The sequence below is a fragment of the Astatotilapia calliptera genome, chromosome 9 (assembly GCF_900246225.1).
Source record: "Astatotilapia calliptera chromosome 9, fAstCal1.2, whole genome shotgun sequence".
NCBI lineage: Eukaryota > Metazoa > Chordata > Actinopteri > Cichliformes > Cichlidae > Astatotilapia > Astatotilapia calliptera.
This window is the reverse complement of record NC_039310.1, coordinates 16,676,239-16,703,574: the sequence shown is the minus strand read 5'-3', so window position 1 is coordinate 16,703,574 and position 27,336 is coordinate 16,676,239. Positions and strand designations below refer to the sequence as shown.

The following is a 27,336-nucleotide window of genomic DNA, read 5'->3' as shown; positions in this document are numbered from 1 at the left end:
ACATGACCCCCCTTGAATTTAAACCTAAAATGCTGTTGAGACTTTAATTTTTAGTCTATAATTAATGTGGTGGTAAGACATATAACATGATGTGATATACTTATCTTGCCAGAGCACCTTTCATGTTCTGATAAACAAACAGCATACCAAACAATCAGTCATATCAACCAGTATTGGTTACAGAGTTTCAAAGTTTTCTACAGCCATGTGAAATATGTTTTCACGGGACTCACATGTTGACTCAGTAACTACTAGTTGCAGAGGACCTTTGGCCTGTGTTGTTTTTTAGGTTATTGTACAGCACTTTGGTCAGCTCTGTTGCTGTTGTTAAAAGTGCTATATAAATAAGTGGTATGGCCTGCTCATGAACTTTAACATTTAACTTGCTAACTGAGCCTAAGATGCAGCTCTTGGGCTTTTTGCTGTTTTTCCCAGCATTGCAAAGGTTGGGCTTGGGGTGAGTCCATTGTAGCATTGTGTTAAAACACATCTGAATGCTCCAGAGCTGCAAAATCCCCAAACTTTTGCTTATAAAAGTGCTCACACTTGCTTATGATCACTTATTCAAGTACATTCGATTAGCAGTGCCTGGTTACTGCTTTTCTTCTCAATTCATATGGAAGCAGTAAGGATTTACTCTCTCAAACTTTCTTTTTCTCATGACTGTATGTTATGAGCTATGCAACAAGATTTTGCTTTGAGCTACAGCTCAGTTATTAACTGCAGCTACCAACTAAGATGCTATTTATGTGGATTTTCAACATTTATCATCATCGATCAGTACGCCACTACCAGGGTGTGTGGTGGACCTCAACTAAAGCAATATTTTCAAGTTGCTACAGCTGTGCTCCATCTGTTGTTTCTCAGGTATCGGAGAGCTTCCTGGTCAGCATAGTTACTATTTAAGCTGGATCTGCTAACTCAAGGTGTCCTCAGACAGCAGACCTCAAATGCCTTAAAAACCAAAACACGTAGTTGTTTGAGCTTTGTTTTTGCCAGATTGTTTTTTATCACACATGTCTAGGCAGGAGTTCATTATGAACAGCCGCTGCTAATACCGAGCCAAGCACAGACTGCAACCTCAGTGGGATCAATATTAACATTTCCCACCATGGTTTATAATAAATTCAAATGTGTCTTCAACCAAGCTCGAGAAGCCAAAATTTTAGTTTAAGTAGCTGAAGGACTGGTGATATATTTTTGAAAGCTGTTATTTGCTTCTTTACTGCTGTTTTTGGATGACTGTTTATTTAAGTTAGAGGGGTAGGTGGCTTAAGTCAAGACCTAGGAAATGATGGTTGATTCTCCTTGCCTGCTGCCATACTGCCTTTTTCTCTGCACGCCTTCCCCTCTCTGTCTGTCTCAAGAAATTTCTCTTTCAAGTGTCTCTGTGGAACAAACTAGGGCCTCGGTACCTGCAGGTGATTCCAATGAAATCTCAACACGTTCCTTTTCAGGGCACCGCATGAAAGGCGGCATGAGTGGAGCTGGGGACGTTGTGAATGTGTGTGTGTTTGCGTTTTTGTGTGCACTGAATACCGTGTGTGTCGGGGGTAATGTGTTTATGTCACATCCTCTGAGATAAACTTGCCCACACACACAGCAGGTGTCACTTGGCAGGACAGTGGGTACCCTTCTGTCACATGTCGGGCCATCTCAAATGTGTTTTTAGAAAAAGGCCCTAATCCTCTTCCACCGCTGCTCCTGTTTATCCCTCTGCATGTGGTGGATGGAAAGCAGAAGAGACGGGGGAAGAAATGAAATGGGATGAAGGGTGACTGAGGAGCGCAGTGTGTCAGAATCAAAATATTCAAGGTGCTATCACTGTGGCCACAAGCAGACGTGCTTGCCATTAGGGTTGCCTCTGTGGATGTTTGAAATGGAAACATGTACACACACACAGTCAGAGATATATAAGCAATCAATATGAAGCAAATATGAACATATCAATGCTAAAGTGCTGTGCCACTACAAATCTGAGTGATGGTGCACTTAAATATTTTTTTTCAGTGAGGACTACTGTACTGCAGTCAAAAGAAGACTGTCATTTCCATCTTCAGTAATTTTGTATTTGGCTTGAGCAGACACACAAAGTTCCACATGCATGTATGGAAGGACGAGGATAGCTTCCATCTGCATAGATGAAAAGTTAGTGTTAGTGATGGTGAGAGCACAGCAGGATCCCCTGTAAAGAGCAGAGCATGCGTCAGTGGCAACTTTTATATTTATCAGATAGATATAACTGCATGGGTCAGATACAATGCAAAAAAAAAAGATACAGCATGAAAATGAGAGCAGTGTTGGAGGTGGATTACATCAGATAGTTCACATGCATGTAGTCTTTATATGTGCTTAAAAATGTTACTTAAAAGACTCTATGTTTGTGAAAATCTAAGGTACTTCATCAGTTAAAGTAGGCAGGGGTGGTGTAAGAAACTACAAGCATATAACATAAGATGCATGTATAAAGTTAATTTTCATCTCTTCAAGTGTGTAGCATGTTAACAGTGATACATGAAAAAAGTAAAACTAGCCAAAGCCAACACTGAAGGAAAAAAGTAAAACTGGTTGGATAGTATGACTTCTCTACTGTGATCATCACAGATTAATGGTGAGACTAAATTGTGATTTACCCTTGTTGAACTGTGTATCAGCTAACAAGATTTGCAGGCTTGTAAACCATGAGGTATTATACATTATTAAGCCACCACTTGAATGTGAGAACTTCATTATTCTCCTCTGGAGGAAGATTATATTTGCTGTAAGGGGGGTGTATTCTACATGCATGCAAACTCAACACAGAAATGCTGCAGCTGGCTGGAGGATTCAAACCCACCAGCCTCTCCTGCTGTGAAGTGACAGTGCTGACCTCTGCAGCACCGTGCTGCCTATGTGGAGTTTGCATGTTCTCCTGGGGTCTGGGGTCTCTCCAGCTACTCTGGCTAGATGATGTGTTAAGTGGTGATTCTAAATTAATCCCGTAGGTATAAATGTGAGCGTTCCTGGTTGTCTGTCCTGTTGAGTTAGCCCTGCACCACACTGGTGTCTTGTCCAGGTCTACCCCACTTCTTGCCCGGTGACAGCCGAGAGGAGTTTCAGCCCCTTTGTGGCACTGAATTGGATAAGCGGGAGAAAATGGATGGATGGAGGCATGCATTGCGCATTACAGATTAAAGGTTAAAATGTCTTATTTGGTGGATGGGCCATAGCTTTTTCCCTTCTGAAAACCAGGTATCGACATTACCCACAACCTGGCTGCATCTTACCTGGTAAACATTATACTAATGGCTAATGTGCCCTCAAGTAAATTCAAATTTTATTTGTCACACACACAACCATACACAGTATGACATGGGGGTGAAATGCTTGTAGCTGTACAATGCCCGACCATTAAATGACAGAAAAAAGTTTTACAGTATTTACAATTTACAGGTTACTACAAAATTTACAAATTAACTTCGAAATTTTGTAGTAAAAAATGTGCAAATAGCAGAAAGAGATTATAAGGATTATAAATTATAGGAAATGTGTGGTGGTGCGTGTGGTGATGTGTAGTAGAAGTAGTTCCCGTTTTATTTAGGATCTGTGGATAACCGGCCATTACACTTTCCTCCTTTTACAAACACTTTCGTGCTCTAATTTTCTTTTCAGACTGATGAGCAAGCCATGCTGGAAGACACTCAAGTAGCCCTAATTGACCTGGAGAAAGTCACCTTCTACTTCCAGGAATTTGAAGGGGAGCCTCTTGTTGCCAGTATGTACTCTGTGTTTTAGTTCACATTAGCATCTTCTGACAGTTATCATCACAGGGTTCTGATTGCTATTAATAAATTCTAAACTCTTCCTTTCCTCTCCTCTGGCAGACATGCCCATTTCATACCAGGTGGAGGGCAATCTCCAGGCCTTGAAAGTTTGCTTCTACCTTGAGAGTTTCTATTTCTCTCAGCTGCCTTACAGGCTGAAAAATGGAGGAGGTGTCAAAATCTACCCAGTGCTCTTCACACAAGGTAAAGTGAGCCTAGCTGCTGTAAGAAGATCAGTCCTCACATTATGCATGGCCAGTATATGCAATGCCTTTATCTTTCACTTGATCTGTTGATCCCTTTTTAGCGCTCGAGAGTATGGAAGGATACTACTACAGAGATAATGTGTCAGTGGAGGAATACCAGGCACAAATCAATGCTGCCTCATTGGATAAGGTCAAGCAGTACAACAAAAGACTGAGGTATTGTAAATGACACACACACACGGATGGATTAGATAGATCCAATAATAATGTAATAATGATGATAATAATAATGATACAATAATAATACAAAAAATATCATCAAATAACAAAAAAGAATCCTTGAAACAGAAAATAAAAAAACCTCTACCCTCTTAGCGGGATTAAAAGTAAATTAAAAGTTAAAAAAATAAAGGATAAATAAGAGTTACACAAAAGGCTACTGGAATGTCTGCTACGCTAATATGCGTATGAACTGTATGAGTCACACACTCACACTTTGAGATTGCGTTCCCTTTGTGATTTGGCTTTTTTACAGTCTGTTATAAATCAAGACGACCTCCAATTCAGTCAGACTTGGGTGTCAACACCCAGCAGGGCCTCAAGGTGATTGGCTGAGAGAAACACTGCGGGAATGTTTTATGATTGGTTGCGAACGCACTCAGCAGGGGGAAGCAGTGATTGGATGAGGGTGCCCAGCATGTCACCGTTGCTGATGCAGTGCATTTACAGCTGCTGCACTCGGTTCCCTCGCACCACATTGGTTTGCTGCACACCTCTGTGAGACCCTCTGTGATTGACCAAGTGAGGATAATTAAATACGATGAAAAGAAACAAGGAGAAGATGCCTTTGGGAGTAATAAATGAGAACTTAACTTTATTTAACTTCCTGAAAATGGCAATGAACGAGTGTACAGTTGTGGTCGGAAGTTTATATATTCTCAGCATGGGCGTGAATGTCATGGTCATTTGTGGTCTTTTAGTGATTTCTTTGAACTGTTCTTTTTCCAGGGTGGAATGATTATACAGCACGTCTTTAATGACATAAAAAACAAATTTATTTTTTTAAATTTATCTAATACAGACAGGCTCCTGGGTTGTTCCTAACATCCTAACCAATTTCCTCTTATCTGAGGGTGACAGTTTGGGTCTTCTTTCAGACCTTGGCAAAGTGATGCCCCATCCGAAAAACTTGTATTTGCATATATTGTTTGAACTTAGAAATGCCTCCAAGAAACCTTTAAAACATGTGTAAATGTGCAATTCTTCTTCTTAGATTTTCAATGAGTTTCTTGGACTTTCTCGTTGTTCTGATTATTGGTGAGTGCTCTCAAACAAATCCTTTTTGTGCTTCAAAGAGTTGTAACCAATCACGATCACCTATGAGTAGTTAACAGGACTTGGTCTTGTCAAGCTAAAATATACCGTAGAACAACACTTTTAAAAACATTTAGGTGAGTGTATGTAGACATTTAAGCCTATATGTATAATTTTAAGCCCATGCAAATGAGAGAAAAATCCAAAATAAATTCAAACTTGTGCATCCAATTCTTATTTTTCAAAGTCATTAAAGATGTAATCTGTACAATCATTCCAATCTGGAAAAAGAACAGTTCAAAGAAATCATTAAAAACCCCAAATTACCATGACTTTCATGCCCCTGATGAGTGGATGTGAACTTCTGACCTGCAGTTTGCACGATGTTGTCAGAGGATCGCTGCAGTTTTAATGAAGAGGCTAGCTTGTGATTTCTCAGAGCTGAAATCACATTAAAACCAGCTGTGTATAAACTGGAAATTCTTAGACTATCTAATTTAGAAGTTACATGTGGCTTTTGAAGTGTTACAAATGTCCTGTTGCAAGATGAGAGCTTAATAAATATAGAGGCTGATTTTCTTTCAGTTATGATGATTGGACACAAATTCATCATAGCAGAAAGCCTTCTTTGCGTCCTGCCAGTGTAACTAAGAGTCCTGTTACATCAACACTAAATAATGATTTTTATAAACTATCCCGGTTCATAAAAATGAACAATCCCTCTCATGCTAAGATGTTTGAAGCCCAGTTAAAATATGTTTCCCTCGCTGAATACCTGGAAAGTTCGACGACTTGACATATCAGCGTCGACTAAACATCTGCTGCAGGTCGGGCGGATAATTAAATACAAAGCAGATCTTGTATCAGAACTTTTTCTTAGCATTCAGGGTCGGGCTGCTGTGGGGGGTTGAATAATTTAAGGTTTGAGCAGTCCCGTGCCACATCAGTACCAAACCACTCAAGCAAAGTGTTCATTTACTGGGACTGCTTTCTGGGGAGAGTTTTTAAATTGTTTGCAGTGTTTAGTTTGAGTGTTTTGAGTATCAGATTGCCCAAAGCAGAGTTTAGGAGAGAAGATTTTGCTGTGCATGGGGCTTTTCTGCTTGCCCTCCTAACTCTTTGTGCGTCAGATCTCCTGGGACTCTACAACCTTTTTAATAGTCAAATATTGCTATTTTGTTGCATCTCTTTCATCTCATCAGCTCCATTTCTGCAGACTGCATTGAAGATAAAGGTTATCAGTATCTAAAATGTCATTAGTCTAACCTTTTCATCTTATTTTCTATTGTAACCTTTTCACATGAATTATCCAAGCAAACTCATTTGTTTCTAAATGGTGCAAACCATACACATAGAGTAGGAACTTTCTGGAATTTATCCATGTTATTTAGGACAGCCTTTGGTTTGACATGTGTGCACATGTACTGTAAATGTCTGTACACTTATACCTTTACTTAAAAAAAACTTAAATTGAATTGACAGTACAGGCTCCAGCATTAACTCTGAGCAGATGTGTCTTACAGGCAAGCAAGTGTGGCTGGTGATTTTGGGAGCATTAGGGGTGCTGGGTAGGGATTTGGAGAGGCAGTGTGCTTCAGGGATACAAGCAGAGTGAAACTGTTGGAGACTGTACTCTTCTCAAATACTGCTTTTCAGCAAAACCTGTTGCAGCATAAAACGGCTGATTATTTCAGTTGAAATCCAATAAGCTCTCTAAGCTCTCAAGACAGTTTTCAGGCCTCATGCTGTATATATACTGCAGTCTAGTGGGGTGAATTAGGGGGTGTAGAGTTGACATATATATCTGCTCCCAAGCAACGACTCTACAAAAAGTCACTTTTTTTTTCTTTTTTTCTCTTTTTGAGAGTCTGGGCAGCAGTTTGACTTCTTTATTTTCTGCTGATGTGATTCCCTGCAGCAACACCAGCGAGAAATCACAATGCAAAGCACACGAGCTGAGCACATTAACTTAACTGCAACTGTTTGTCAGTAACTGCTTCCACCTCTGAGGTGGAATTATTTCTGTTGTGCATTACTTCGAATGTATAATGTTTCTATCATTTTCAGGATTAATCATGTCATGAGAAAATCTTATTTTTCTCCTTCTTTCGGACACCCCCTTGTAAACCTCCCCTTTCACTCTTGCTGCCATCCTTTTTTCACAAATCACATTTTGTGGGAAAATACTGTAAAATGAAATGTGTCCAGTGAATAAACGATGATTAATACACGTGATGATCCTCAATGAACTTTTTGTCATCTTTGAATTTGTTTGAGCTTTAGGGTTGTCTGCATCTCAAGGCAGCGCTTTTATTGCACCCCGGTTTCATAAGAGAATTTGAAATAGTGAAAAACAACCGATCTATATTCATTTATTAAAGAAAGTGGGGAGGCGTCACCACGGCAACCAAGACAACAAAGCTTTCAGAAGAAGTGGGAAACCATCATCCTTTTCTAAATGCTGTATAAATGTAACCAAGTGAATTCTTTTTTATTAATAGCATATTTAAAAAATAATAGAGAAGCCATGTGAAAGCCAGTGATGTGGAAGACCTGAACTTTAGGTCTCTGAGGTGAGCAGTGCGGTGATTTAATCACCTCACTGAAACGATAGTCACTGAAATGATGTGTATATCCAGAAATGAAAAATCAAGTTAAGGATCACAAAAAGCAAGCAAATCAATACTGCTGCTTTAAAAATGCTAGGGAATCATTCATTGTCATTCATTTATATGAAAGTGAAGTGAAGCCAGATGTGAACAACTGCTCATTTCTGCTCCCACCCAGAGTGTTTCCTTGTTTCAAACGTCACAAAGTAAACAGTCCCAGGTGGTTTTCAGTAGTTAGTGCTGTGGTCTCACTCCGTGTAATATTACCAGCAGTTTTCTTTTGCCGGGTGCCATGTGTCATCCGGCTGACCACAGACCAGGCTGTGATGTCACTCCTCTCTCCGCTGCAGAGTTCCAACCTCGAGCACCTCGTTATCCTTGGAGTTCAGCCACAGCAGTGTTGGGTTAAACCCACGCTGTGGGCCGGAGCCAGAGGCTGACTGACAGACAGACAGAGCGCTGAACACACATTACTGAACTGAATGAACTGCAGGACTGAGGGTTGAACGCTGTCTTGCTGTCGACTCCTTAGACAGATTCCCATTATTCCCAAGAGCCCATGTGCATTTGGGACCCTGAAGGTGTAGTTATTTAGAAATTCGATTTATTTTTTTTTAAACTAACATTTCTTTATCAAATGCTGGCAGTGGAATCATTTTGAATTAAAGGTAAAGAGAGCGTCTCATTATATTTTCCTCTTGTGGGATCCCGTTTAAAAGAAACAAGTTTTTCTGCAGGAACGATTTGGGGTTTGCGTGCATCATTTTGTACATGCGGTGCATTTCATTGTGAAATGCTGAAGCACAAGGTAATATTTTATGTCTACATCAACTAATATTTTTGTGCTTACCCTGATCTTTGCCAGCATGTGTTGTGGACAATTTCAGAGCGGTAAATAATACCACAATCTGTGTCTATGGCTTTCACTGTTCGTACCCACAAAAAGACACAGCATGATCTGTGCCAACCCATCATGTCGGATGAAGTCACTCACAAGTTTAACCACAAAACATGAACTCATGGGCCAGAATGGGTTAGTCAGCGGTATATAGAGCCAGAAACTGCACCCACGTTTTCAAGCTTGCATAAACCATCTTAGCTGACATGTGCATTTATCTAAAAGGACCTGGAAACACTGATGTGTTCAAAAGTGACAGATTCCTTAGTCACAGGTTTGCAGTTCGCTTAAATCGCATGCAAGTTCCCTGTCGTGCAAAAATGACAAAGATATTGAGTTTATTTGAGGGAATAAGAAAACTCTCAAAATGGGTAGAAGTACATGGAAAGAAGAGAATCCCCCCACCCCCACCCTATCCACCTCCCTCCCTTTAGGATCAGTAATAATAGAAGAGGGAAGATTGAAATGGTGAAATGGCAAGGTGGGGATTTCAGAGAGGGGATGAGAATGATGGGTTGAGGGCAGTGTGTGCAAGAGAGAGTTGGTCAGGGAAAGTAGATTGAAGAAAGGAGAATCAGAGCAGAGAGCACGCAAATGCATTATTCAGAGAGAGGGGGGGAGAGATTATTGCAGGTTCATGATTTTTATCACATTTTGCTCTTATTGACGAGACCTTTCAGGAGGGACCTGGGTTTTCCATGTAGATACACCCTTCCAGTGCAAGAACATAAAGGTGCAGCAATCGCTAAATGTAGTCTGCTTGTGAATTGTATGTGCAGCATATTCTTGTTGCAGGTGTAACAGTAACTGAGAGTGTAAGCAGGAAGCCTCAGTGGAGAAACTGCAATGTTGTGCTGCAGCCACTGAGCATTTCTCCCTAATTAAAACACATTTGGCAGTAACGGGGGAAAATGTTTGGCAGTTGATGTCCCTCTGATTTTAAAAAGAAGAAAAAAAAGCTTGATTTATGTGGATATAAAAATTCTACACAGTCTGACAAATGCAGTATAATGATTCTGTGCATGCTGGTTGATAAGCAATAAATTTAGATGTATAGCTCTATCCCATTGTTGGTTTATATTATTAGACTGTTTAATGTTTTGTTAATTAAACAGTCATTTGTCATCACACCACAGCTTCTTCTAAGACATTTGCGCATATAGATACTCTACCAGCCATATGGACCCCATAATCATATCGCTGCACTTTACGTTGTTTAAGCAAAAGTGTTTAATGCCTGTCACAGGCTATATATTTTCAGGTCCAACACCGTTGCAGTATTCCCTCATTCCTTTTTAGATTTCACTTGCCTGCTGCTGGAACAGAGCATAGATGTGTTAAAGTGCCAAATGTCCATCAATGTGATTCACTTGATTAGTTAATAGCTCGAGGTAGGTTTATCCTATACTTAGATAGCTGCATGTAGCCACTCCAGCTGGCATCCTCAAAAACGACAACAAAAAAAGGCATGTAAATTTATACCAGCAATAAAAGCCTCCTGGGCAGCTTTCTTGGTGTAGATCTCTCAGGACACATCCTCAGTATATGCCCAGAAAATGAGATGATGGGTAGTTTGACATGACTTTAGATTGTTCCACATGCAGCACAGTGCTCAACATCACCAGTATGTAGCTGTGTTCCAGTAACACAGTTTCTACCTCTAACCGATGGTGTTTTTCCTTCCTCTTGGCTCACGGCAGTATTGTTAGTTATAGCAGTAACTACTGTGGAAAATTCTTCCATTCGGCATGCATTAGCACTGCAGAACTCTAAAACGATTACGCTTCCGGGCGGAGCAAAAGTCATGCAGCGGTGCAGCTTGTTTGAGTATTTTTAGTTTAGTGAAGAATTTGGCTTAATTGAGCTATTATGGATATTATGTATTTATGGATAATTCTAGATATTCAGTGTTATTATAGCGATTGCTTATGGATATTAACCTAACTTCAGCAGGAAGATATTTTGGTCTTCTATGCTAGTCCCAAGCAGCATCATTGCTTTCTTTCTGTTTTTCTCCACTTTGGAAAATGCTGCAGTTTTTGCTCTGGCAGAGGAGGGAGTCCCAATTCACTAGAGCTCTGAGGAAGGTGGAGAGGCTTCGTTCTACTCCAGCTAGTGTGCACTGAACCTCTGTTTATAAAGCCCAGAGGGCTGAGCTTTTTCCCATTTATCACTTCTCTTTGATTCAATCATTGATTGGCTGTAATGATGACAGCTCTGCACATAGTGATGCTTAATGCTGTGGACCTTGACTCATCTCTGTACCACGTCCGGCACTAGTTTTAAAGATCCAGGAATACTTTGCATTTATTTATGTGCCCCATTAGGATCATAAATTTGGTCCCCATTTTAAGCAAGTCGCTCACCTTGTATTTTAGTAAATTTGCATGTCCTCAGTGTCCCAGTGACAGCGTTTTAGTCACACAGTAACTACTCGTTGCTTTAGCTGAAAAGGATTGGAATTTCTCTCTTTATTATATGGCATGACATACATGGCAGTGTATTCACAGATGTCATTTTGTCATTACAGTATTCACGTTTTAAACCAGCAAAGATCAGGTACATATTACATCCACCAACATGTGCTTTTACATCTTTGTAAAAATAGGACAAATGTGTGGGATAAGAAAATGACTTTCCTCACACATTCACACACACCATTTCACTGGTGTCATTGTGCTAACATCGCCGTGCGGTATGCGAGGGCCCTTGGAAGCCCTCATTAGCCCCCAGGAAGCTCTGCCACACAGAGAGGAGAATTTAATAATGGAGGGTGTCATTAATCATGGCTTTCTGAGTGATTTACATGGACCAGTACGGACCATACATAAGGTCATATGTAACGGCATAAATTCAAGACAATTTACTTGTGTAAATGAGTATGAAACTAAACCCACGGAAAACATTAAGACGTTTAATTCAAGGGGGCAATTTATGTTTCTTTTGGACGGTTTAATGTGCAGGATGTGGCGCTAATACAAGCGTTCCCACGCTACTTGTCTGAAAACATCTGTGCCTCAGATTCCTCTTCGTTGACGTTGCAGCTGACTGCTAATGCTCCTGTGCTGTAAAGGGCCTCGAGAGCCTTATTGTCATGAAGGTAGAGAAACAAAGAGAATTAAGTATTCTCATTGGCTCAATGAAAGAAAACCGGCTACATGCAGAGCAGGTCATCTTTGGCCTGCAGCCAAATTCTCCATTAGAGCCTCATGTGAAACGCTATTGGTCGTGTGTGTGTGGTTTGGGGTTTTCTGTTTTGTTGTTATTTCAGAGAGAGCCACAAGCAAGCTTTACCTATGGTTGTCTCAGTCTCTACTAAAAGCAAAAACACAAGGAAGGCAAATTCTTGTAAGCACGACAAGCTTGATTGCACATACTTAATGCAACCTTTATTTTTGGTACAGACTTACTTTCAGATGGTAGGCTCAAGCTTTGATTGGCATAGTTTTCCCCAAAAACAAACAACAAAAACAATACAAAAAACACTTGAGAATGAAATAAGAGAAGTTGAGATTTTTCAATTTTAACATTAGAGCGTGCAGGTGGGTTAGAAAATTGATGCCTGTAAGGGGAGTCGAAACTGGAGCCGTTATAGTGTGTTACAGTGTGAAGAAATAACACCCAGTGGACTTTTCAACCCTGTGTGTTTGTGTGTGTTCTTTACCGCACGGTGGTATGTTTGCGCACTGTGTGTGGCCTTAAAATGTCATATTTCACCCATAATAAAGGTTTCTAAGGTGCTCAGTTTCCAAAGCTCTGACAAAACATCATCGGCTCAGGAGATGTAACGCAGGTCCTTTTTAAATCACACATCACTTGTAAGTTGGACTCCTATTATTTTGTCATTAGAGAGACCTCCACGAGAGTCTGGCCCGCTCCTTGAGCTGTGGTTGGTGGTATTTTTAGTACAACTCTTACCTCAGGAGGATGAGATAATCAGTGGGTATTATGACCTTGGTTCTGCAAAAAAGAAGCGTGCAAGGGTGAGATGAGGTGCGTCTGTTTTGTCTGGAAAAGATAAACAACTGTGTGCAGACGAAGTCGAGTTGGACAGTTACACAAAAGTCGACTGCTATCGGACAGATTCTATTATATACGTTGAAGATAAAAGTCTGAGCAGTTGACCGATAAGGACAAGGGTGAATGGGCTCACAGTTGGAGTAAACAGATAACAGAACAGGAACTATTTCAGGGTGAGGAATTCCAATAAATGTCATTTTGTGTGGCGTTCAGTCTTTCAATGCGTGCTGCTGATTTGGTAAGTGAATAGTGTTTTCTTTGGAAGCTGTTGAATGTAACCTTCGCTTACTTCTCAGATTTGTCCTTGAACGCCGCACTCGTATTCCAATAAGTATGCACTCACTTACAAATGGAGCTTAAGCCAAATACTAAATGACCGTTTACTCCTGACATGTGTTATTCGGCAATTTGTGGGCTTTTGGCCACTTTAAATGCTCAGACTATCCTAGTCTGTCTTGAGCATCATTTGAATGATAAGGCCATCTTGAACCAATTACATGGGCTGTTAGCTGCATCTGAACCCTTAGTAAAGTCTGCTCATAGTCCTTTTGAAGAGCACACCTCAGAGTTAACGCATCATTTGGCCGATAGGCATTAGTTACCAGGAAACATTTACATGTGAACTCATCTGTATCACAGAATAGATGCATGCTGTGTAATATTTAAATAGGCATAAGTGATTAGGAAAATTCATCTGTTTTTTACACATATGCGTTGGTTCCCCGGGTGGGTGCAGGTTTCCTCCAGTATGACTATAGTGTATATTTAATGCTTGTTTTCTCATTGAATTTTCATTTTAGCCGGAATAGTTAATAATCGCTATAAAATCTTGAGTCAGGGATGTGTTAACTATGCCCTGATTAATTAATTTCATTAATATTATGTCAAGCATAAACACCACAGACATAATGAATGCCTGCTTGGCTTGATTTTAATCACTTAATAGCAGAGTGAATGCAGATGAATGAGATGTGCTTCACTGATTCTTGTAAACAGTCTCCCTCCTTCAGTCTGCAGTTGCTGAGTTTCTTAAGTTTTTTTTTTTTTTTTTTTTGCTTCATTATTATATTAGAGATTTCAGAAATGTGATATATATCGGTGACTGTACGTTAAACATTATAATTGCTTCTAGCTAGAGGTAATGGAGTATGTGATTTTATTACAGGGTGTTTAATGTGGTGTAGTGTATCTATTTTTAGCATGCTGCTGGATTACTGAGATTTGATGGAGTCACAGACTGCTGAGTTTGCACCAGTAGCACTCCACCTCAGAAGGACTCATTGCGGCATACAGCGCCCATCTGCAAGGACGCCAGTGCAGTGCTGCCTCCAGTGGAGGAAGAGGAATATTGATTGTGCTCCATGAATGAATGAGGGAATGGCATTTGGAGTGATGCCCAGGACAAGAGATGCTTGGTCTGTGTTTCTGCTTAGCTGTGCCCAAGTTACTCTCATGATTGATAGTCAGATGGTGGCGGTCCATAATGAGCAAGTGGCCTAGTTTTCCCAGAAAGCCAGCCAGTTCTCCTGATGACCTAATGGTGTAGGGAAACAGTTTGGATTTCATGCAGTGGAACCGCTAAATAGAAAAACGTTTGATTGATTATTAAATGAAAGTCTTCTGTCATGTGATGGGTTTTAGTATGTGGCGTTTTCTCTCTCACTACATGTATTAACTTAACGTTTGTTTCTCATACAGGGCTTTCTACCTCGATCAGTCCAACATGCCGCCTAGCTCTGCACCAAAAGCAGCCCTCATAGATAAGGTAAGAACGACCTTACACAGCCTCATAGTACAGTTGTGACACTATGGGGGGAAGCCGAAGAGCAGGAGTAGATGCTGCAAAATGGACCTGTTTGCATGTGTTGCAACAGACAAGGGGGGCAACAGCAGGAAATCACACTTTAAAGTCAAGTCCAGTCACTTACCTTGAAACTAGAAAAGTGCATTTTTTCTTAATAAATTTATGGTCTTCAAAAGGTAAGAAGAGCAAAACTGTTCAATTTAATTAAGATGTATTTAGGAGAAAGAAATTACTAAGTATAAAGGAAGAGTCGCCTTAAGAAAAACCAAGTTACATCCAGCTGTTCAGCTCCTTCCCTCAGATTTCTGAAGCTCAGACTGTTTCACAGCCTGGGTGCACAGTGGCTAAAGGCTGATTTCTTCATGTGTTGTTGCTGAGTTCTGTGGGACCAGTAGGAAGCCAGTATCCAAGGATCTGAGACATCTGCTAGGTACAGATGTCTGAGAGAGGCTGGCGCCACACTATGAAAAACAAATGAAGCAGCCTTAACAAGTCAGTCAATGCAATGGCTTTTAAAGGAAACTTTGATCTTCATCTATGGCTGCATATTTTATTCTTTGAATCAAGCAAAGCTGCTCTAGTAGACTCCTCCCTTTAACCCAAATGTCTACTTATTAGCTTTCCTTATAATCAGAAGGTCAGTGGGCTGTGTGCCTGACTATATTATGGATATCCCATCAGCCAACAACTAGATCAAGTTGTAAAAAGCTGGTTGGAAGCTTCACCCTTGAATGCCCAGCATTGTAACAATGTATATATGACAGCCTAAGACAGAAATGGTCTAACGCCAATGTTAACCTTATAATCTACTCAGTTTCTTTTCTTTTCTTTGTGATTTAATCCCACACTAACCTCTCTGCGTTGTTTCTGTCTAGTTAATGCGTCCCCTCAACGCTCTGGAGGAGCTCTACCGTCTGATGGAAAGTTTTATTAGTTGTCGCCGCACCGCTGCCTGTCAGTACACCGCCTGTGGGGCTTCTGGCGTGGGGCTGCTCTCTGTGGCCTCTGAGCTCTGCTCACGTCTGGGAGCCACACACATTGTCATGTGCAACAGCGGCGTTCATCGGTAAGTGCGTGGGCACATGTATTGTGCGCATCTTCCACCTCACTATGGGCCGCCTCCAGTTAAATTATACGTTTTGCGCTCATCATGTTCTTTCTTTTGGCAGCGCACTTGCAATTTTCCTTTCTCTTTCATCTGTTTTGCGTTGACACTCTTCTCACCTTTCCCATTTCCACCGCAGTTTCTCCCTGCTCCCGTGCATCTCATTTATTCTCTAGCTACATCTCAATTTCATGAGCCCCACACTGTTTTCCCTTGGGGTTTTCTATTAATACACTTTTCTCTGCATTAATTAACAGCAGGATATTTTAGTTAATGACATGCTTCTCAGACCAGAGGAAAGCATACATAGGAGATGGACCAATTACTTCCATTCTCACTGATCTCTATATACAGCTTCCTAATTCACCTGCTGCTGAGGGCAGCATTCATCAGTGCATGAGGACAAAAATATCCAGATCGTTTGTCACCGCTGATCCCGAGTACAAGCCTTCATCTTCATCTTGTACTCTGCTCTTCCCCTACACCCACCCACCCACCCGTCTCTCTGATACCCTCTTCCTTTACCGTGTGACAGTTTCCATATCTTTTTGTCTCGGTTATATGCGCAGGCTCGCACACGCTCGTTCATGCATTCACCGTATGTGACTGATGGCTTGATAAAGGGCTGCGGATGGAGCGGTCTGGTTGACAGAGCTCTAATAGAAAGTTGTCTGTGCAATGAGTTCTGTTTATGAACCTACAGCCTATATTTGTGTGTTTGCAATTACATTTACTGGCTACAACTCAGTCAGATACGCAGGCTAAGTGTAGTGACACATCAGGTGACGGCACCTGCCATATCAGAGGTTTATTTGTCAACAGGCTTTCTCTTAAAACACTCTTTTACCCTTCAAAGTTGGAGAATGATGTGCGTATTGGACTTTGTATGACGGGAGAGTGAATCGCAAATCCTTGGCCCGGTGCAAGTTTTTATATATCTATATATATCTATCTATATCTAGAGATATAGATAGATAGATAGATATCACATAACTGCAGGGTGCAAGATGCTAGCAGGCAAGGCATACATGGAACGCCATAAGCAAGTGGCTGGCATAGTATACAGGTATATCTGTGCCGAGTATAAGCTGGAAGTCCCGGGTTCAAAATGGGAGATGCCCCCAAGGGTGATGGGGAATGACCGAGCTAAGATCCTGTGGGACTTCCAGATACAGACGGACAAAATGGTGGTGGCTAACCAACCGGACATAGTGGTGGTAGACAAAAAGAAGAAGACGGCCGTAGTGATCGATGTAGCGGTTCCGAATGACAGCAATATCAGGCAGAAGGAACACGAGAAGCTGGAGAAATACCAAGGGCTCAGAGAAGAGCTCGAGAGGATGTGGAGGGTGAAGGTAACGGTGGTCCCCGTGGTAATCGGAGCACTAGGTGCAGCGACTCTCAAGCTAGGTGAGTGGCTCCAGCAGATCCCGGAAACAAAAATCGGAGATCTCTGTCCAGAAGAGCGCAGTCCTGGGAACAGCTAAGATACTGCGCAGGACCCTCAAGCTCCCAGGCCTCTGGTAGAGGACCTGAGCTTGAAGGATTGACCGCCCACAGGGGCGAGTGGGGAAATTTTTTATATATAAATAAATAAATAAAACCCCTTTCTACTATTAACAGTGCACAGATTGTAGGAAAATGAAGCAATTTTTGCTGCTTTCTCTGTAGACTACGAATTGTTAAAATGTAAATGATGAGCACGCTGGCTAAATCTGGAACAATTGAAAAGCCAGTGAAAGCAAGCCAGTAGATTAGCTACGTGGAAATTGCATTATCAGTGTGACAGTCTTCTCGGGCACTATTGATTGGATTAGTTGGCTTGATGGATGAGTTTTAATAACAGTGAAAGCGTGATATTTTGGGTGATATTAGCAAACCCTAGCGTTTCTGTTTTCCTTTTTTTCCCAGTTACTCTGAGGATTCACTGACTGAGAGCAAAAAAAAAAGTTACTACTAATTCTATATTTGGCTTGTTTATGCTTTCCCCCCTTTTTTTAAGTTCTCCTCTTAATTCTATCTTTCATTCCTTTGTGTCTTTCTTTCTCTTGTTCATTTATCAGTATGGGCTCACTCTGCAGAAACACAAAGTGTAAATGGGATATGTGATGGAACAACATAAAACAAATGGGTATAAATCATCTCATACTATCTCACCAGCCCTAATCAAAAGGGAAAATGTGCAGGCTAACGCGCACACACACAGAACTGCACTTCCTTCATCGTGCTCCAGCAGAAGAGGTATTTAAAGATCCTCCTTTTTAGCTTTTTTTTTTCTCCCCACTTCTTTATCGGTGTGGGAAGCTCAAAGCGGGTGCTTAAAATATTCTGGGGTGGCCTGTGAAAGGACATCCTCTGCAAATTCTCTCCTGGGATATCTTTCGGCACATACTGGAAATGATTGTTGGGTTCATTACTTTTATCGTATCTTGTTTCCCTGTAATAAAGTTATGCAACTGAAACTCAAGGGGACTTTTAAATCTTGATTTGATTGACTCAAAGTAACGGCTTCTGGCAGTGATAAGTCCCCCGTCTCACATCTGCTCTTTTTTTTTTTTTTCTTCTTCTTTTCTCTTCCGTTCTCCTCGGTCAATGTGAAACGCTACCATGAGAGAAGGCGATATTAAACAAACAGCTCAGATTTCTTAGCAGCGTCATGGCAGTGTTGGAACTTTGGACAGTTCAATTTGCAGTGAAAAGGCTCTGGATCGATCTACCAGTACAGCTTGTTATCATAGAAAGGTCATCCAGCAGCCTTGATGCCCGTCACTGGCTCTCTAAGGATCTATCCCCACACTGCCATCTGTGTGTGCGTGTGTCTGTGTAAAGGCAGAAGAGGAAGAAGCTGGCTGTGTATGTGCCTGGGAACAAAGTTTGCTGCAACTAATGAATCACAGACTCGTGTCAGCACTCATTTTACACATATAGCATCCTTATGGTGGTGAGAGTATAGCGCCTCTGCCAAAGGAGAAGCACTGACTTGTCCTTGGACTTCTTTCTCTGGGCTGAGGACAAGAAAACCTGTAAGTCTCCTCAAGTCCCAGAGGTCTGCCACAAATGTCCCTCTCTTGTACTTGTTCTAAGGCAAAGATCAGCGAACTTGTTATCCTCTTGATGCGCCGCGTTTGCTCGCGGTGATTGACTTTTCAGAAGCAAGTGCAGTGATTCATTAGAGCGAAGACGAGCGAAGGTGAGGTGGGAAGAATGCGATGTAATGGCAAGGTGTCAAGAGGAGCAAAACGCTCTCATGGTGATGTAATTTAGCTGAGCTGGATTTTATTCTCAGTTGATGTTTGTTTCAGTGTCAGATCTCACTTTCAGTCTCCGTCTGCTGCAAAGGCTACTCGACTGCCGTCATGTGTCAAACACGGACTGCATTTTAATATTGCAGTCATGGAATTGGGAAAAGACATTAAAAACCTTTTGTTTTAGGCGTCACAAAGTCCTAGTCCCAGATTTCCTCAGTGGATACTGTATTTTGATTGATGGTAAAGAAGATGATTAAGCATCATTGCACTGTTTGATGAGAATAAGCCTGACCGCATGTTTTCTCTCTAACAGCTGCACCCTGAGTGTGACACTGGAGCAGGCCATCCTGCTGGCTCGAAACCACGGCCTTCCACCTCGCTGCATCATGCAGGCCACCGATGTCATGAGGAAGCAGGTATGTGTTTCGCAGACGTCTGCTATAACGAGCCGCTGTCCACTTTGTAGTTTTCCCAGTGCCATACATTTACACACATGTCTCTGACATTTCAGAGGGAGTGTTTTTGAAGGTAAAATAATCGTGCTTTGAATGGCTGTTAAAAAGAGCTTACCTGGCTGCCTTTGACTTAAACCCTGATTATATGATGCAAGGTGATTAATCACCACAGTGATCAGCTTCTCTTCTGTTTTGATAGGGAATGACAAGCTGCTCTGGCAGCCACCTCATTCTCTCGGGATATTTTTGTGGCGTCTTTTCCTCATCGCTTCTCCGGAAGCTGTGCAAACAAAGCAAAACTACAGACCTTCAGTTCAGTTTGTGAACACATTACGTAACCCCGTTCAAAGTAAAGCAGGAAAGCTAAAAAGTTAAAGACTGAAACTTTTACCTGTGAGTGAAACCTCATGGAGACAGTGCGGCGAGTGGAGAGTAGAGAAAGGGTTGTTTTTAAAAGAGAAGAACGGTCAATAGATTAAAAAGGGAGAAGAATTTCCACAGAATTGGACTGCAAAAACAATCAATTCCAAATCTTTTTTCTGCTTAATTTTTTTCAGCAAGTAATGAGGGAACAGGACTCGCATTTCCTTTAAACATCTTGTCAATTTTGAGCCTCTGAAAATGTAAGACTGTTTTTAAAAATGGTTGTACTAAAACAGTAAATGCAATGCTTCTGTTAAACCTCTTGAATTAAAGCTGAAAGGCCGCATTTCAATCAACTCTCGATTGTTGGATTTTACAGTCCTCTGTTGTGTTGCACAGAGGGCTACAAACACTGCCAACTGTATATAGTATTGTTACACAAGAAAAATAAGTGCCTTTCAATTAAAGCATTTAAATCTTCTCAATCCATTTTCCTGCCACGATGACTTAAAAAGAATAACTACTGCGTTGGCGTTTATAAATGAATAAGGGTAAAGTGAATGGAAGTTATTTGAGGTTAAAAAAATAATAGTAATAATAAAGAAGAAACTCATAGAGGTGGAAAGGAAACTAGAGAGCTAATTAACTGAACTGACACATTAATAGTCATAATACTCACACACACACACACACACACACACACACACACACACACACACACACACACACACACACACACACACACACACACACACACACACAATACATTGCAGAGGAGAAATGCATAATTCTTCCGTCTTTCCTTCTGACGGGTAGTTTTTCTTCCCCACATAGACAGATATTGTCTTAGATGACTAAAAGAACAGCATCATGAAGGTATCTTTGAATGACTTACTCTTATTTCCACACCTGGAATGTACCTTGGCCTCTTTTGTTAAATTTCATCACAGCATCCTGATGCTGCTGCTGTGTCTACTGCGGTGACATTTTCACACTCTGAGAAAATTTGTGTCTCAACTCACAGAACAGTTTCTACATCTGAAGTCATCACATAGACCGCACGCTTCGTCGAGTGGAATAGAAAGAGTTGTGCCATTTTAACTTCTTTGGTCAATATTTCTCACAGAGTCTATTACTTCAGTAATAATGATATTTTTAAAGGGAACCGGCAGTAAGTATGCTTTTGGGTAATGAAAGAAATATTAGCTGGTGTCCACATGAAAAATCATTAGCTCCTGTCTACATTATAATTTGTTTTGCCTCTTTCTCTCTTCCACCCCCCAAACCTGATTTCAAACTGATCAGATATGCATTCGCTGCTACCAGAATATGAATTGGACCAAATGAGAGAGTAATGAGAAACTCAGCAGACTCGTTGAAAGTCTGGGGCTTGTTTGTTTATCTGCATATGCATTAGGAGTCAAAGGAAGAAATTCCTATTAGTCTTTCAGTGTATACACATTATCACCTCATTTTTATTTATTTATTGTTTTTTAAAGGCTCTAACCATGACCACAGCTCAAACTCTCTTTGAAAGTTGTGTCAGTTGTGGTTTCAGTGCTATTTTCACTGAGAGGAGAGGTTGCCCAGTAGGCTCAGATCCTGCAGGACAAGAGGCATTTAATTTCTCCTCTCAGAGAAATGGGAAGGCAGCCAGCAGGATGCAACTTTGTGCATCGTGTGACCTTGAGTTGTGTAGTGTGCAGCTGGCAAACATTTGGAACCTCGTTGCGAAGGCTGTGATTTGAGGATATTTTACATCCGTTCTGAAAAGTGCAGGCACGGGGATTTATTATTTAGATTAATACAAGTAAACCTTATTCTGTAGTGAGACATTTTCTCTTGCCTTGTATCATTGTTAACCTGGACAGACACTGAGGAGATGTGGTTCAGCCCAGATAGAGAGCTTTGGGGAATCTGAGCTGCATTGTGTGTGTGTGTGTGTGTGTGTGTGTGTGTGTGTGTGTGTGTGTGTGTGTGTGTGTGTGTGTGTGTGTGTGTGTGTGTGCCTACCCTTGCTCTCAGACATCAGCTGATGAATTTGGTGAATATGAATATCACACAGGATTTGAATGACACATCTTCTTTCTCGCTGTAGAGTCACGGTTGCTCACAAAAAAAGGTTATCAGCACAGAATCCAGTCCCAGCAGGATTCATCCATCAAGCCCAGACAACGTAATTCAGACTGAGAATGCTGCGTGGAGGTTTACAAATCACGCTGAGAGTAGACCTGCTTTGCCCAAATTGCATCAAATACATCCAGTATTTGCTCTGTATACAAACAGTGTACAGCTTTATACTAAAGGTAAAGAATAACTTATAGCATTGGCCTTATGAACTCATGAAAAAAGAAAAATCTAGTCCCTTTCAAGTTTTTAAAATATCTATAAGAAGTTAATTTTGCGGAGAAGTAAGCGTTGCTTTTTAAACCAGATTGAAAATGCTGACAAATACTCATCATAATTAATTTTACTTTCAATTAAAGCTGGGGGCAAATATTACGTCTCCCATTTTTTTAGAAGCTGACACAGTACATAAAGAGAGTCAACATGTGAAAAATGAAAACATTTCTACTGATTACAGGCAGCACTTTGCATGCGTGAGCGAACTGATGCTCATTATAAACCACCGAAGGACTGTGCATGCACTATTTGAACTCTGTTTCCTGGACAACCATATTTAATCTTATATTCTTTAGCATTATATGTATTTGAGCCTGTGATAATTACATGCTGGCTGCTTTATTGATGGCAGAATCTGCCTGCTTTTCCACCACTGTGGCCCAGACTACAATATCTTAATAACTGTAGTATAGATTGGCGTAAAATTGAAGATTATTTATTAGAAAATGTGATAATAAATGATGTGAAGAAGATATTCCAGAAAGCCTAAACTTTAACATTTACTAAGTGTTTGTGGGGCTTTAGCAATAGATAGGACAGGATAAACCTATTGTTACCAACATATTGGTTTTGATAGCCTATTGCCATGATTGGAATTTAGATTGTGTGTTTAACGAACAGTTGAATAGGTGTACCTAATAAAGTGGATGGAGAGAGTAGATGCTGTGGATGTAGATGCCTGTTCTTTTTACTTACTTGTGAAGTAGGTAAAAACAAGAAGGGTAATATCCTGTTGGAACCTAATAAGATTCTGAAAGTTTCACAGATTTGTGGTTTAAAGTTCTCTTCGCTTTGTTTTTATCGTCTCCAGAACCATCCTTTGAGAGTATACATTCATTATGTTGGTCTGTAAAAGTCCTCGGATAATTTCAGAGTCGTGTAAACAAAATTCCACTTATTTAATTTGCTTTTAATATAGTTTTGGTGTCGTCTCTGTATGCTGTGTCCTTCAGGGACATTAGGGTTCATCTCTGTCTGGAGGCATCAGAATGGATGGCCGTGATAGGCATCGAGTAATTGCTGATGCTATCCTGTTATCTGGCTGTAACTCGAAACAGACGGTAAGATGGGGCACGGCAGAGTTGTAACTGAGAGGTCGGCTAATGCACTTTTGGCCGCTTGCTCTCTCTCTGCTCAAAGAGCAGATGCAGATCCGCTGATGACCTCTTTAAAAAAAAAAAAGAAAAAAAGATTTGATTATGTGGTTTTTTTGCTTACTTGCATGCAGCGCAGATGTAGAGACAGTGTGTTTGTGAGCGCAGGTGTTCGTGCCTCTAAATTGAAAGCCTAAGTTGCTTCCTGCCCCCCTACAGTCATTTATCTGCCGACTCTGCGCACAGCCAGCAGACTAAAGGAACATTAGCAAAGAGCAGACATACTCCTGACTGGGCATAATCAAACTCTGTAACACACACAGGCAGACACCCTATTCATCTTCCAGATTCCTTACTACTGGTTTACAATTCCTTACAAAGACTAATCCGCATTGTTCCTTTGCCTACACAGAAACAAAGAAGAGCTACACACTGGCAGCAGCAGCTTAAATTTAGACTCTATACATGCACCGTGCACCTCATATGCTTCATAACATACAATATTTAGAAAAGAACCTGTAATTTCTCCCCTGCAGACAGCTGAAAGTCATTCAAGGCTGGAGATCCTCATGTTGTTAATTAAAAACTCACTGGAGAGATGAAATATGAGCTTCTTGTGTTTTTGAATTTATGACCATAAATAAATCTGTTCAAAGATGAGAAGGGGAAACCAGAGATCCATGAAGAGCTATTCCACTAAAGTCAACACTGACTCAAAACTTCACAGTGCTCCTGATTAAATAAACATCAATAAGCTATTATTGGAAGAACAGCACATGAGATGTCAGATTGTAGACAGTTTGAATGATATTGCTCAGCATTTATTATGACTAAGAGCTGACAAACCATATATTTTGTAGCTTTAGGAAAAAGAACTTCAACCCCCAGAGGGCAGAAATGTTCTTCGGCTTATTGTCTAAGCTTTGTTTAAGCTCTTCTCTCTGTGGTGTTTCATTCAGCTTCTGTTTGTGGCTGTTGCTTTTGGATTTATGTCCTTGTCCTCAATTATTATTATTATTATTATTATTATTTATTTATTTTTTTGTCTTTTAGGGGGCAAGAGTTCAAAATTCTGCCAAGAACCTGGGAGTGAGGGATCGCACGCCGTCGTCCGTCCCAAGGTAAAGCTACAGGCACCACTCGTTTTACATTTGGCAACATTAGTTAAAGGTCATTAGCTTTTCTTGTTTTTGAGGCCACTCTTTTTAGGATTTTTCCAAACTTCATGTTATGGATCTTTCTTCGCACTTCTTTTCATGGACGGCATAAAAAATGAATTTAACCACAGGATGTTGACCATTAGTTTGAAGCTCTGGGTTTCCTGTATTTATTAACCAGACATGACTATATTTGGAGCACAGAGTAGAGCTGATTAGCTACTGCTAACTAACTAGACTGCATAGCAAAGGAGCCTCTGTTATTCATATGTTATCTTTTTTGTAAAAAATGGTGAAAAAAAAAATGTAAATCAAGCGTCAAGCCACTTCCTCATTGGCTTCACATTTTACACCAAAAAATTATGTATGTCTTTTATATACAGTCTATGATTAAATCCAATAATTTAATGAGGAAACTGACATGGAAGCTATGTAAGAAAATAAACTATTTATTTATGCACATAACATTGGCCAAAAAAGATGCTTTTTGGAGTGCTTTTGGAAGAGAGAATTAAACAGCAAGACCCAGCAAGATGTTGTTCAGCATGAAAAAGTGCCTCCATAATGTCCATCTGAGTAGCTGAGAAGAATTAAGCAGAAGGACATGTACTGTAGTGCTATAGATCTCTGCCTGTGCTTTTTCAACAGGTCTGGAACCAAATGGTCATTTTAGGGATATTAGCAGAAAGATTCCTGTTGCTCAGTAGCTTTAACAGGAGGGCAAAGACTGCTCTAGCCATTTGGCTATGGCATATAGGTTTTGTGTGAGAGGCAGCCCTTTTGAACCTTTTAGTGAAATTGACAAATAAAATTTAGTGGCCGGATGATTAGTGTTGAGACACTGAGACATTGTGGTCATGCAGCAAAATTACTGCACTCCCTGCAGGCTTATGTCATAAGTGTTGCAGCATAAGTAGCTGCCACAACTGTGGGATATGTATGTATCCTCTGAGGGTCTTTACAAGATGGACTCTCATTCCTGCTGATCTGTAGATGGAAGGGTCTCTTACATTTTGCCCCGTAGTTACGTGTTGTTAACGCTCAAGTTGCGAGAAATTCACGTGATGTTGTGGAAAATATAACGAGACCGCGTTTTTCCACTGTGCAGAAATGATCTTTCAGGAGATGCGGATGTGAAGTGTAAAATATTAATGCATTTGTTATAAAATAAATAAATAAAAAAAGAACCCGGAGAAGAGATGAGCGCAAATGCTTCTCATATTCTCAGTTGGCAAAGAGAGTTTTCTTGATACCACCATTTAGAATAGAGGGGTCCACTCCAACAAATTCATCATATCTCATGCTGCTCGAGTTTGATCTTGGATTACAAGTGACCTATCACGGACAAGAGCAAATCAAAGTGTTGCTTCAGCAATGTTTCTGTTCACCAAGGTGGCAGAAGAAACCATGCTTTGACTGGGAGAAGTATGGAAACTATTAGGACACTTTTTACATTTAATAATTTAACAAATGAATACGGATTTAACAGCTCATGGACTTATACATGAGCACTTTATATTATACATTACGATGTATAGAGGGCAGACTTATCAAGTGTAACAAAGATACTGTGCATAGTTTTAGTACGTACAAGTTGTTTGCTTGTTTTTTACTCTCTTTGCATATTTAATATTGTTTTACTTGGTAATACAGAGCTATTACTGCATGCTTCCAGTACGCATCCTCATATCCGGTAACTCCAAACAAAGACCTGAAGCCTGAAGAATCATCGCTTTGGTTGAATGTAATTAAGCGTCATGTTGCATATGTGTTTCTCTGATCAGGTTGTACAAGCTGTGCCAGCCTCCACCCCCAGATGGTGATCCATAATGCATCGCATCCAGGAAGAGGTCTTGAGGATCTTTTGAGTCAGCAACGCTTTCCCTCCACCAATAGCTTAATCTAATTAAAGAGAGTTATTGGGTTCATTTTACATGTCCAGAGTAGCTGCCTAAAGTGTAAATAGAATTTCTAAACCTTAGATTGTGTTTTAATACTTTACATTTTTCACTGTTGTATTTGATACATATTGTTGATTTTCTTTTTATTCTGTGATGCATCTGACAAGACAATGTGTCAGAGCGAAGGGAGCGAAATTAGCTTAATGAATGAACAAAATTAATCCCATCAGTTAAGTGTCTGCATGTTATTCTTCTTGTTTTTATGAGGGACATTTGCATTTCATGGTATTAGCTTTATTTGCATATGAAATAAACGATTAGAAGGATACTGGATGTAATTTGGCACAGTATTTGTTCAAATTAGCCAGTAATTTGTCAGCTTCTGTTCAGCTCTGACTTCAGTGCTTTGTCAGTTCCGTGCTGTTTAATCATATGACTGTGTGTGTGTGTGTTTCTTGAAAAGATGTTTATTCACTTGTTAATATGCACAGCATTTAGCAAAAAGAAAGAAAAACAAGGGGGGAAAGTATTGATAGAGTCATACTGTCTCACTGGGTTCAGATTGTTAGGCATGCACATGAAGATTTTTCAGTGATTTTTATCAGTATTAACATAAAACAGCATACAGTTAGGAGCTATATTCTGTGTTCCTATATTTTTATATATATATTGACAATACTCAGGATTAAAACATGCTATCATTGTAGAGTGGATGACTAGCTTGCTACTATGCAAAGGGTGATGTTTCCTACATAGACCGTATGCCTCTGTATGATCAATGTAAAAATGAAGATGATTGGGGTTTTTCTGCATATTCCCTTCAAAATCCTACAAAATAATAATAATAATCCTGCCATGTATACAGTTTGTAAAATGTACATTAAAGCTGATTACAGGGGTAGTAGTTGATTTACTCCTGAAAATGACCATTTTTCCACCGGCCATGTTGGTTGTGG

General features: G+C 40.4%; 1 protein-coding gene across 5 annotated transcripts in view; it reads left to right on the top strand.

Moving 5' to 3' along the window:
* Positions 1 to 27,279, top strand: part of prex2 (phosphatidylinositol-3,4,5-trisphosphate-dependent Rac exchange factor 2) — a 91,591-nt gene extending 64,312 nt beyond the window's left edge. For 4 of the 5 annotated variants that reach the window (XM_026179502.1, XM_026179501.1, XM_026179500.1 and 1 more), the window contains 8 exons: positions 3,652 to 3,754; positions 3,864 to 4,007; positions 4,111 to 4,225; positions 14,549 to 14,615; positions 15,530 to 15,720; positions 19,321 to 19,423; positions 24,376 to 24,443; positions 26,264 to 27,279. In XM_026179502.1, coding sequence (XP_026035287.1) covers positions 3,652 to 3,754; positions 3,864 to 4,007; positions 4,111 to 4,225; positions 14,549 to 14,615; positions 15,530 to 15,720; positions 19,321 to 19,423; positions 24,376 to 24,443; positions 26,264 to 26,309 — 837 coding nt within the window. In that variant the 3' untranslated portion in view covers positions 26,310 to 27,279. Of the gene's footprint in view, positions 1 to 3,651; positions 3,755 to 3,863; positions 4,008 to 4,110; positions 4,226 to 14,548; positions 14,616 to 15,529; positions 15,721 to 17,919; positions 18,001 to 19,320; positions 19,424 to 24,375; positions 24,444 to 26,263 lie in introns of those variants that run through there. The other variant, XR_003273317.1, reaches the window with a different exon arrangement.
* The last annotated feature ends 57 nt before the right edge of the window (positions 27,280 to 27,336 follow it).